General features: G+C 42.2%; 1 protein-coding gene across 12 annotated transcripts in view; it reads right to left on the bottom strand.

The window, feature by feature from the left end:
* The window catches only part of APBB2 (amyloid beta precursor protein binding family B member 2), a 163,653-nt gene that overhangs the window by 81,152 nt on the left and 70,164 nt on the right, over window positions 1–12,337 (bottom strand). For all 12 annotated transcript variants that reach the window (XM_074541588.1, XM_074541593.1, XM_014269503.3 and 9 more), the window contains one exon: window positions 8,800–9,600. In XM_074541588.1, coding sequence (XP_074397689.1) covers window positions 8,800–9,600 — 801 coding nt within the window. The remainder of the gene's footprint in view (window positions 1–8,799; window positions 9,601–12,337) is intronic.

Below are 12,337 nucleotides of genomic sequence, written 5' to 3'. Positions count from 1 at the left end.
GTTACTAGATGTTCCTGTATAGTTCAACATGTACTGATCTGTTACCAGCATCCTTTAAGTTTGCTATATACATGTCCCAACAGCTTCATATTCTCCTTCTGTGTAGCATCTCCAACTCAAATATAAGAAAACACACTGCTGTGTTTAAACAGACACTCAATTAGTCGAACGAGGAATGGTGCTTTGGATGGGAGGGAAGAGAAGCCACCCCCATTCAACTGCCACTAAATGTAACACAGAAAACACCACATGTTGACCATATAAATGACTGCATTTTCTAATAAGCCAAGAAAAAATAAGAGAGATGGCTATACATGAATTTCAGCAGTGTGTGCATATACTGCATTCTCCACTGAATTCATTCCAGCTTGCAAGACATTGATGTATTTTCTGACTGACTCTGCTTAGGAGAGAAGCTTTTGAAACAGTACTTTCAGCCACAAGCTTTTAGATGACAATCAAATCAAGATTTAATCAGTTCAACTTTGAACCAGAACAGCCCCTCATCCTGCAGATCAGCCCCCGGAAATATATTTATGTTCATTTTTTTCTCTCCAGCTGCCTGTATAAACATGAAAAGTTCAAAAAAATGTAAAGCAAAGATCCCCTCTTCAAATACAAAATTCTTCTTAAGGCTGTAATCCTCTGACTTCCTGAAGGTGCATTGCAGGAATGGTAGAAATTGATTTAGTGAAAGGCTTCTATTAGTGAGAGCGCTGTTCTCATTGCAAAGTCCCTCCCCTTGCTATAATCAATAATTTAAGCAAAGCCAAGAATCATGTCAGACAAAATGACCAGGATAACTTGACTGTCTCTTTCTTACAGAGTACGAGTAAAATTAAATTAAGGTCTGAATGGGAATGTACCCTAATTTAAAAATTAATTTGGCCAATTTGAGCTGTGTCTTTGGCTTTCCTGTTGAGTAGGGGAGGAGGGATGGGGTCCTTTGTTCCTTACTAAAAACTTCTCAGGTTCAGAGAAGTGCCCAAAATCCACTTCCAAGAAGGAAAAACCATAACCTTTGATTTAGAGTATTTTATCGGTTATGTGCAAACAAAAACGTGCTCTACAAAGTTAAAGCTCTGACTTGTGGATCATGACAGTGCTACTCCACTCTCAGTGCCCTACAACATCTGAGTTAATAACTGATGCAGGGTTTAAAATTTAAATTGAGCTCTGCAGAATCTCAATTCAAAAGCAATTAAAAACATGAAAAATGCATTTAGTTACATTGTGTTGTTGTTCAGGAGGAAATAGTTTCATTAAGGAACAGTTTCATTGAAGAGCTCAGAATGATTTTCAAGCTAAAGCATTGAAGTAGTCTTAATATGTAATAAATCAGTCCAGTGTATCAAATTATATGCATATAAAATTATCAACATAATGAATAGCAGTTAAAAACCAATCCCTATAACACACCACCATATAAAAATTGATTAAAATGCCTCAGAGACATTATAGGCAGGAAGCAAAAATATGTTTTATATTTGGAATTGTCCTCTCCCTCTTTCCCCAGTGACTTCTCATCACCAAAGATCACGGACCAACCTACATTGCAAGCTGAAGGACACTCACTGCTGGGGTTTACAAAACCAGATCCAGACACTGCAAGGAGTCCACTACATGTCATTATCTTGAGCTCTGTGGCATCCAGATATTGGACATTTAGGGCCTAATCCTGAGTACCCAGGGGCTCTCAGAATGAAGCAATCGAGTCTTAACAGCAAATACATGTGCTTTCATGGGCTTGCTTACAAAGGCTTCATGTCCCTTCAGGCAGGGATCAGACATCCACTCTCAAACAAGGACTGAGTTCAGAGCAAGGTCTCTGCAGCATGCCAGGTCACATCACACAACACCTCTTCTGGCCCACGGAGATGCTCAGTACTGCTCTGATCTACCCACCTTCTCCTGATGCAACAGCAACAAACCCAAGGCTGCCTGCAGCACCATCTATCCCATGTCTTGGTGGCACATGCTATAGGTTTCTGTTTATCCAGAAATTTCTATATGTGCAATACCCTAACTTTGAACAGCACCATGGCGACTCAAGGGACCCAGAACCCCACTTTAGCCAATCCCATATTGCTAATTAAAGATGAATTCAACTTCAGTCAGCTAACTCTTGACTTATGTGAGAATTCAGCACACAAGGAACTAGTGCACTGAGAGACTGGGATATAAAGGAGCCACTAATTTGGGGAGATTTTAAGAAATACCTCCAGATGCAAACGTATCAGGTCAGGAACTTGAGGAGGATTTAAGTCTGTGTTCCTGTACAGACATCTCCTTTCACAGGGGCTTGAACTAGGATCTGACTTTCTCTTGGCAGTACTTCAGTATTAAATAAACTCAGAGCTCCCCATTTTTTTGTGTTAAGTTTTCAAAACTTTTGTGAAATAACACCCCGGCACAGACAAAATCCCCAATACTCATTTCTGCTGTCAAACATAGTCCATGTGATTTACTGTCATGGCCTTTGTGCTAGTCTTGCTTGCCTAACCTACTGTCTACAAATACCCCTGTGCTTGCTTACAGCTCTCCTGCAGTTGGTGCCAAGTCCTTATTTATCTCCACAGCTGCATATTATTCACTCTCCTTTTGCTTCCCCCTCCGTTGCATCCCTCCCCCAGGTCATGTTCCCATCTTCCATCCTCTCCTCCCCACTTCACAACCCACATGTGCCCCATCAGCTTTCTCCTCTGAGAGCAGCAGGGAGAGCAGCTCAGCACTGCTGGCCTGACACTGGGACCACAGCAGGTGCTCACAGGAACAACCACAGGGGCCAGGCTTGCATTTCCCCTCTGCAGAGTGCAAAGAGGCAGGAATATCTTCAGAATAGGGAACCCCAAGGTGTGCTGGCCATCCCCAGCTTGTACACCTGGTGAATCACTGCTACCCCAGCAACTGCAAGGTCCTCAGAGAGCTCAAGGGCCACTGCAAAGACTGGAGACTCATTCTGCTGAGTGGCAACACCATTCCTCTCCCACACCTCCTGCAGCTGACATACAGGAGTCTAGAAGATAACAAACAAGCACCCAAACAGACTGCAAAGAGCTTCAGAGCACACAGACCCCACCTAGAAGAATATAACCTTGTTCTCAGCTTGCCTTAACAAACAGAGGCCTGCACATAAAGCCTCCTCCCAAAGGTAATACTGTTTCTTCCTTCCCTTCCCCAGAGATAGCTGTACCCATTTCAAAGCATCAATCAGGTGGATTGAAGTTTGGCCTGACTTGTATGCAGCATTCAGAAGTGCTGAGGCAGAGGTTTACTGGATCGATTTTGGCCATAATTTTTTATTACTTGAACAGCTTTATGAACTGGAAAGTTTTTTTTTTTTAAAGGAGAGGTGGTTAGTCTGGTATCAGCTTATTGTGGCTTTTTTGTGCAACTTCCTGCATTATCATCCCTCTGAAATCAGGATCCTGACTTTTCCTCATTACCTTCTGTTTTTTCTTCTGTGATTTGTTTTTCCCTTCCTCTTTGCTTGGTCCTGTGTCTGACAATCCTAGGCATAGAAGAGTTTTTCCAGCAAGATACATTTAACCTCAGAGAGGACATGCAGCATCCAGAACTACAAACTTCTACCCCTCAACTACAGAAGCTTGGAAAGTTTCCAAAAATAGTTTGTCAAGTTAAGTAGCTGACATGATTAAGTTATTTACCACTTCTGAAACTTGAGTCTGCCCTACAGATGCTCAGAAGAGTTTTCCACTTGACTACAGCACACAAAAAGCATGTCCTAATATCTCTTAACATCACACACTCATGCAAAGTGCATTGTGGAGTTAAGGGAAATGTGCAGTGCTCTGGGCATCTTGTGAACCACTCAGGCAGTAGCATGAGGCTGGCATTTACTTCTGTGTTGTCTTGGCACCACCTCTACTCCCCATTGCCACCTTTTGCTTTCCCATGCAAGTATTCCACATGTTCCAGGCACAGGCCCTGCAGGCATTTGTTTATCCCACAACTACACATTTTACTGAATAGAAAAATATTCATTTTTAACACTCTCAAAATCATAGTACTGCACTTACACAAAGCAGGACTATGATATTTTCTGGATTAGGAATTATGTGCTTTACTAAGGTAAGTGTCCTTGATATTTTCTGGATTAGGAATGATGTGCTTTACTAGCATGGGCAGTGTCCTTGAAAAGACAAACACCAAACAAGAAATGAAATACCAAGGGCAAAACAACTCAAATGATGAGTTGTTATGAGACTCCATCAAGTGGCCAGAAGTTCAGCTGGATTAAGGTCAAAATGAATGAAGCTATGCCACATCTGACACTGTAGCCAAAGGACAGAGCTAGCCACAGCAATGCTTTAGTAATCAAAGCACAGCCACCACAAGGGAACTGTCTTCAAACTCAATCTCCCCCGCCCCAGGGCACCCAGGGAGAGATGTCACACTAGGAGAGAGCTGTTTTTACAGAGAATATGACAAACAATCCCAGACCCTTTTGGAACATTACAGCAGAGATCAAACAGGGAGCTATTTTTAAAACAAAAACACAGTAAATTAACAAATTTCATTTCTGCACTACAGGGCAGGTGTTTCAAACTCTATTCAGCTGGTTAATTCATCTGTGAGTGTTACCTAATGCTCATCCTGCTCAGGCTGTGATTGTTTCTCCAAAGGCAAGTCCTAGCTCTTGCCTCTTCTCTGCTGCCTGTCTTGGACACCACCAGACATCTCAAGGGACACCAGGTGGACAGCTGAACCAAGCTCACTCTATGGAGGAAACTGAATGGCTCTGATGAACTGAAAAATCATTATCTTTTTGGCAAACAGTGAAGTATGAAACTGTAACTGCAACACAGTCTGGAAAACCTCTTCCGTAGTCCCAAATTTTGGTAATTGCAAACAGGGTTTGGAAGAGGATATTAATCACTGCTTATAATGCATTTATCCTCCCATTCCTGAATTTAAGCATGTTAGTTCACTTTTACATACCCATTTTTGTTATCTATCTCAAATTAAAAAGCTGTTGATTATTCCTCTTAATTGTGGGATCTGGGTGCTGATTGCCACTCTTAATTGTGGAATTTCAAGTCAGAGCATTCAAACATCCAAGAGAAGGATTTAGGTAGCTACACTGAGAATCACAGAATAAAACCAACCTGACTGCCTAAACACAGCAAGCAGCCTCCCTGTGCAACTGATGGTGGCAATGTGTACTTGAGAGGATCATCTTTCAAGTTCAATTTATTATCAAGTTCAATTTATTTTATAGCCTTCTACCAGTAGACCCTGAAACTGTGAACAGTGTATAACCACGGCTGCCCTTGAAGTTTCATTTCTTTTAAACTGACCCTAAAATCTTCTTATAGGGATGGCTAAATAAGAGACAAACATGCAGTTAGTAACTTCATATGCACAATGTGAGGAATACCTACACACACACACTGGGGATATAGAGCAACAGCCACCTTTCTTATTTCAAAAGCAGTCAGCAAACAGTCAAGCCTGAGACTATAAAACATGCACTATTCTTGAGACATGGTTATCAGTAACATGCAGGATTAAAAAATAGAACAGCCCAATATTAAAAGTTGCCAGTCTTTAGGAGGTGCACAGCAGGTGTGAAGCAGAGACTCTTATTCCCAAAAATCTGAAAATTGGGTGATTACTTAGAACCCTACAATTGTATAGGTGGCTCTCTGTCTAGTTTTATAGGACTTGCATTAATCCACAATGTAACTGAATGTATTTTTAGTACATAAATTTTTTCCCCCCTCAAGAACACAGAAAACATGTTCTGAGCAAGTAACAGACCTATTGTCTGTATCAGATAGGTACTGCAAAGGAAGAGTCGTGCTTTTTAGGGGACATAATTTAATTTTAATTTGGTCAAAGATGTCAGTTAAAATCAGAGGCAGAACTGGCCACTGCTATAAGTCTTTCTGACAAGCTCATGATTTCCTGTAATTTTTATTGTATTAGGAGAGCTATTCTCCCCAGCCATGCTGTTCTTTCAGAGCACCAGGCTCTCTGCAAGAGCGGCACTCCTGATCCCCAAGGGCTGCTCTCCCAGCTGCCCTTTCTGCATGGGATGGAACTGGTTTATCAGGAACCAGCTGTTAGACTGCCCTCTGCTCAGAGACCAGCATCAGACAGGCACTGGTATGTTGCAGTTGCACACAGCAGCAGCACTCCTGAAAAAGGGCTCTTGTGGTTTTAATACCCCTTTGATTTCAGCTAGGGAGAGATGAGGCACCAAGGTCTGAGAGACCAGGGAGCCAGAGGAGGCTGCTGCCCTGCACATCCTCACACAACCCCAAAGAGGGCAAGAGGGGCAGCTGGCATAGAGCAAGAAGTATCTGTGGCTCTCTAGCACCATGTGTCCCACATCTCAGGGACTTTCCTAATTATGGGGCAATTCCTGGCTCTAGAAGGAGGGGAGTTTGTTTAAATTAAAACAGAAAGCAAAAGCAAATTCCAATTTTCTTGTTGGTTTGGAGACAAAGAGAATTCTTTCTATTTCCTGAAGAATCCCCATTTCTAATTCATTAGAGATTATTACACAGAGCACTGCACTTTACTGTGGCAGAATAACTTTCCACTGAAATTGTTTTTCAGGTGATACAAAGATTAAGAAATGTGCCTGCCTCCTAGGGAGCTTCTTAACAAAAAACAAACAAACAAAAAAAGCAAGTCACAAAGAGAAAACATCACCCTCACTCTCTCCTAGGTTTGAGCGCTGGGACATGTGCTTTGCTGCTGCTTGCACCACATAGATTCATACAATGAATACAAATGCATACAAATTTTATCCAGGTGAAACTGATAAATACACAGAGAGGGAGAGAAGGAATAGGTAGATGGTGTAATAACGCAAGATGTATTTCCTTTAAAAGCCAGACTAAGGAAAGTTTCTTGAGAGAGGAAGAGGAAGCACTCCCCACGATGTGAACCCAGTTCTGGTCCATTTGCAGTATTAAAAGCACCTGGAGCTGGTGTGTGGTTATTCATAAGCCTCTCCAAATGACAGAGGATTCAGCTGGATAGACACAGCAGCTCCCAGGGGAGCTGCAGTGCCTGAGGCCGAGGGAGGCAGGTCTCCTTGTGTGGGGGACTGCCTGCAGGGCTGGGTGTCAATCAGCTCTGCTGGAGAGTCACTGCCTGTCTCTGGGAAGGCTGCCTGAAAACCCATTAGGGCTTGGCATGTGCTAAGATCTCAATGACATCCCACTGCTTTGCTGACTATAGGTTTTTTCTGCTTCTAAAATCCCCACTATAGGTTTTTTCTGCTTCTAAAATCCCCACAGACTTTTTTTTTTTGAAGTACTAAATCTCAGAAAGAAGGTTAGATAGCTGAAAGCACTAATAAAATTTTCTGAAAGTTGTGGTCTATGTAGATGCACATACAGCTAATTTCCCCGGACAAGAAAGAAGAGTTTCCTCCAGACACATTTCTTATACTGTACTGTGCTTGTGGTGTTCAGTGCCTGTTATTAATGGATTCTATCATATCTGTTTATCAACATTAACATTTGTTTAAATAAATCAGGTTTTTTGTATCTTTAAATTGAGTTGTATTTATTTTTTACCTCATCACTCAGAAGGTCAAGGCTCCTGAAAACACCTTTTTATTAGACCACACATAGAAGTATCCTACCCTAAGGAGACCTCAGGAGGATTTTATCTAAACAATTATGCATTCTGAGTGCAATCAATTAAGAATAAAGGTTTCAGGGTTTCAGGGTTTTTGAATTGCACAACTCCAAAAGAAAACACATGAAAACAAAACAACAAAAATACCTCAAAAAACAACATTCAGATTTCTAGGATTTAAATAATGAAATAGTGTTAAGAGTGGGAAAAGCAAGACAAAACAATTCAGAAGCCCTAAAAGAAGCATATTTTTATTTCCAAGAGTGTCTTCTCAAGAAAGCCATATTTCTATCATATTTCTGCATAAACTGAAATGCTAAACACAACCTCTGCACTGAACACTATTAATTCCCCAGGTATCTGCTGGACTACATTCTTTTATGGATTAACTGCTCTCAATACTGCAGGATTTTTTCAATTCCCATAAGTCATATGACTAAAACTATACTGCATATTTTTCCCCCTAGATAAATGTCTTTCTTTCTTTGGGCCCTAACACTTCCTATTGGAGCATAAATGCAAGGTTTGGGAAGCACTGAGCTGTGCAGACCCCACATGATGCTCTCCTCCTACATGATGCAGTGGCAGTGAAGAGCCCTGACCATGCCCAAAAGCACAGCCCTCCAGGACAGACACCAGCAGGGCTCACTGCACAGCTCCTCAGCTGGGAGGGTTTCTCTTTACCCATGTTGACACAGAGAGGGATCATCATCAAATGACTGGGATGTAGTGGGCACATTTCACAAAGCTGTGCATTACAAAAGTAAAACTCTTCACTGAACCTAGAAATCATCATTCAGAAAAGCTTTTTTGTTGTGTGTAAGTAGTTATCAGTAGTTCAGCATCTCCTGGTAACCATGTTCTTCTCACAACATGCACCCACTGATTACTGAAGAGTAATTATTTATGAAGTAGGAAGAGGTGCAGTCAGCATATTTCTAGGACCCTGTATAGGCCACCTGCTGGTGCCTTTCTTAAAGCTGCCACAATCAACCAGGAACCTTCCAAGCATTCCCTAGCAGACAAGCAGCTGTGTGCAAGGCCAATGCTTGCATTTTGATACAATCCAGTTCCCCAGTGAAACTGCTAAACCACCTCTGTCCTTCCTGGCACCAGCTGAGGAAAGCTAAGCAATCCCTTTCTAAAACAAGGCTGTGAGGAGCCTTTGCTTCGTACCTGTTTCATCGGGCGAGCTCGGCGAGGCGCTGTCCTGGGACAGGGTAGTCCAGCTGGAGTCCTCATCACTCGGAGCCAGGTTTTGAATCCTGTGGAGGGCACAGTCTGTTTTGGCCCCAGTTTTTGGGTGATCCTTCTTTGTCTCTGGGCTTGATGACACCGTGGCAACCTGGCCATCCTCTGGACTCGGCATCTTGTTCTGTTTCCGGGGCAGGACTTCCCCATTGACTATAACGGTAGAAGCCTGGCTGTTGCTTTGTGCAGACTTATCTTCCATGCCAACAAAACCCTGCTCTAGATCTCGAGCTGATGTCTCTAGATCTGCATAGTAATTCAGGAAGCTCTTGGTCCTTCTTGGCTGCGAGGGTAATATTTCACAGCCAGAGGAATCCTGTGGGATCGGCTCATTGCCTTCAAACTTCTCAGAAGTTACATTTACGCCTGCAGTGGTACTGAGGTTTTTGTTGGGATCCTGCTGTCCCTGCTCGGCAGCTTTCCTGAGCTGGTTTTCTCCGTTCTTCACCAGCTTTATATTGGCAGAGCCGTTACCCAGCAGGGGCTGGACTGCTGGGTCAGAAAGCCCCATGGCTGTCTGAATGTTAGTCAGAGCGTACTTTTTCCTGCATTTGGGAGGGGTGCTGTTCTTGCTCTCCGTGTGCCTGATCTCTGCATTGAGGAGCTCGTTGTGGGAGGAGCGCAGGTTCAGGGTGTTGGGCGGCGTGGCGGGGCCGTTGCGGTTCACAGCGTCCGTGGTGCTGCCACTCGCCATGAACACCGCCAGGGCATCCACGCCGGAATCGACTGCAAAGCAAAGGGAGCACCCGTGAGACACGTGCATGGCATACACTCTGTGCTAGGGCTTCTGGTAAGGGCATGTGGCACTTTAGGTAATGGTTTTACAGGAGGAAAATTACCACAACCTATGTGGGTAAGAGAAGAGACAAAAGCTTATCTTATTCAATGAGGAAGAACATAGTCAGAAAAAAATATAGAGAGATTATCAGGACCACGAAGATGAGAAAAAGCAGAAAGCCTGGCCCCATACAATACAATTTTAGGGCAGGTTTTTCATGTCTGAATCTGTTGCAGGCAGGCTGTGGGACAGCAGGGGTGCCCTTTGCAAATGCCTGGGACTCTCACTATCATACCATAAATCTTTCAGTATTTCACCTCTGTGTTGGATGGAGAAAGAAGTCCTCAAGTGCTCATCACCAGGAAACAGAAATTTGAACTATTTGTAAGACTGCAGACAGATGCTGCTTCTTTTTCATTTTTATATAGTGCTGTTACTGCTAAACCTGACTGGTTGGTCAGCTGTTGACTCCTAACACTTACATTTTCTCTGTCTTTCTTTCTTTCCCCTCCCTCCCCTGCCACCTTCCTTTTTCATTTTTTTTAGGGAAGGGAAGGAGAGGGTCAGGGAAGACAAGTGGATGACCACAAAGGTGTATTTGATTTTCAGGGGCAGGGAAAAAAATCCCTTGACAAAATACCCTGCTGGAATTCAATCAACTTCAAACAAAAGGCTTGCTCCAGAGATGGTTTACTATTTCTATAGCTCACCAAGTTCAAGCTTAAGGATAAAACATACATCCTAACACTCTGTTAAATTCTTTTGTCTGCTTTTAAACAAGTTTCTGATTTTTCTTAGCCATTTGCACAGCTCATATTTTGAAAAAATATTAAGTTTATTGAGGGAACAGATTTTTAGATTATTAAAAATAAATCGAAATATAGCTCTTTTTAAAAACTCATTTAAAAAACCCTGCAATTTGTTCCTGTACTGTCTATTTATGGCTTCCACTAATCTGCACAATATTCCATGAACACCTCAATTTACTGTAACAGTCACTGTTGTTTTGTACCTGGCAACTAAATTAGAGGCCAATTAATAAATCACTTCCATCTGCCACAACATGAAACACCCTTTCTGTTGTTCCTAATTCTCAGTTATCATTGACTGCTTATATTGCACATAAAAAGGTTATCAGGGGCTTATCCAGGAATGAAAAGCTGTAATTTGAGCTAGCCGATGACAGATCATTGCAGCTCAGCTGTGCTGCATCTTTGTACATTTGATATATGACAGAACTGACTGCTGTACAGATTTACAAGAGATTAAATATATGGGTTTTAAAAGAAAATATAATACACAGAGTGAAAAGGAGCACTTCCCATTGATACCTAAATGCAGGCACAGTTGCCAGTGTTCCCTCCTCTTTGATGTGCTGTCAAAGCTGCTCACTTGCAAACATGACTCTGGTTCATTTGAAACCAAGCAAATCAAGTAATAATACCCTTTGTTCCCTGAATCACCCATCCAGGTGTTGAAGAACAATTTCTAAAATTGTTAAAAACAGAATTTCAACTAAATTTTACAATTGTTCATATTTGCCAATTTCTCAAGCCCTGGTCAGTCAGTCTAAACCAACTGCAAATTCTTTAGAAGATGGATCACCCCATGGACATGCTGTGCCATCATCTTAGGCAATGGCTGACAAACATCCTGGAAAAAACTTAAGCCACAAGACACTTTAAAACTCAACTATTACAAAATTTAAAGGAACTTTATAAATTACTTCTCAGATAAACACACCATATACACACAGAGCTTCCTGGACCTTGTTCAAAACAAATCAGGTCTAATGTAAGCAAGATTGCATCTGATCAGATGTTACCAAAATGTTTTACGTGAAACAGCTTCTACATATCAAATGGCTGCTTTGTACTCTCTTTCTGAATCACTCAAAATCTGACAACATGAAAGTCACATAAAAAAGTAAAGTAATAGGGCAGGATAATTTCACCCCTACGTTGCCTGACCTTTAGAATTTGTGCAATTGCATGGTATCTAGGGATTTCACTACATTACATTTTATTTCATGCTTCAGCAAATTAAAACAAACATCTATGTTTTTCACCCATAAATACTGTAGAACAAGACAGAAATTTGTTCTCCTCTGTTACAAACGAGCTACTTCATGCAATGTTTGCCACTATTTTTGTCACTGAACAAATTTCTTAAAAAATAATCTTCCTGGATAAAGCTTAAGTATTTGCCTGTCACCTTATCTCTAGCTTGTCCCCTGCTGTTGTTTCATTGCTCAGAAATACTGTTAAGAATAAGACCTTGGCAACATTGCAACACAATGTATCACATTTTACTGATCTGCTTGATAAAGATTCTCCACTGATTTGATGAACATGGACACACTGCTCAACGCCTGAGCCAAGGAGTCTTTGTGGCTCACACAGTGTTTGTGACTTGGCTGTCAAGTTGGGCTGGTGTAGGACCATGAGCAGAAAACTGTCCAAACAAACCTTTCACTAGACACCACCTCCCCTCCTGACCCCATCTCAGGTGATTCATCGATCAAACCATCATGACCAAATGATCAGTGGGCAGGCAGACAGCAGCACAAGGGGTGCCCAGAGTGAAGCCAGCTGCTCTCTTGGGGACCATGAGCCTGCTTGCTCGCTGTCACCCTGCGCTCCCAGCCACGCCCTGGGATGCACACGGCCAGCTTCCCTCTGCTCT

This window comes from Zonotrichia albicollis, chromosome 5 (assembly GCF_047830755.1).
Source record: "Zonotrichia albicollis isolate bZonAlb1 chromosome 5, bZonAlb1.hap1, whole genome shotgun sequence".
Taxonomy (NCBI): Eukaryota; Metazoa; Chordata; class Aves; order Passeriformes; family Passerellidae; genus Zonotrichia; species Zonotrichia albicollis.
This window is presented reverse-complemented; position numbering and strand designations above follow the sequence as displayed.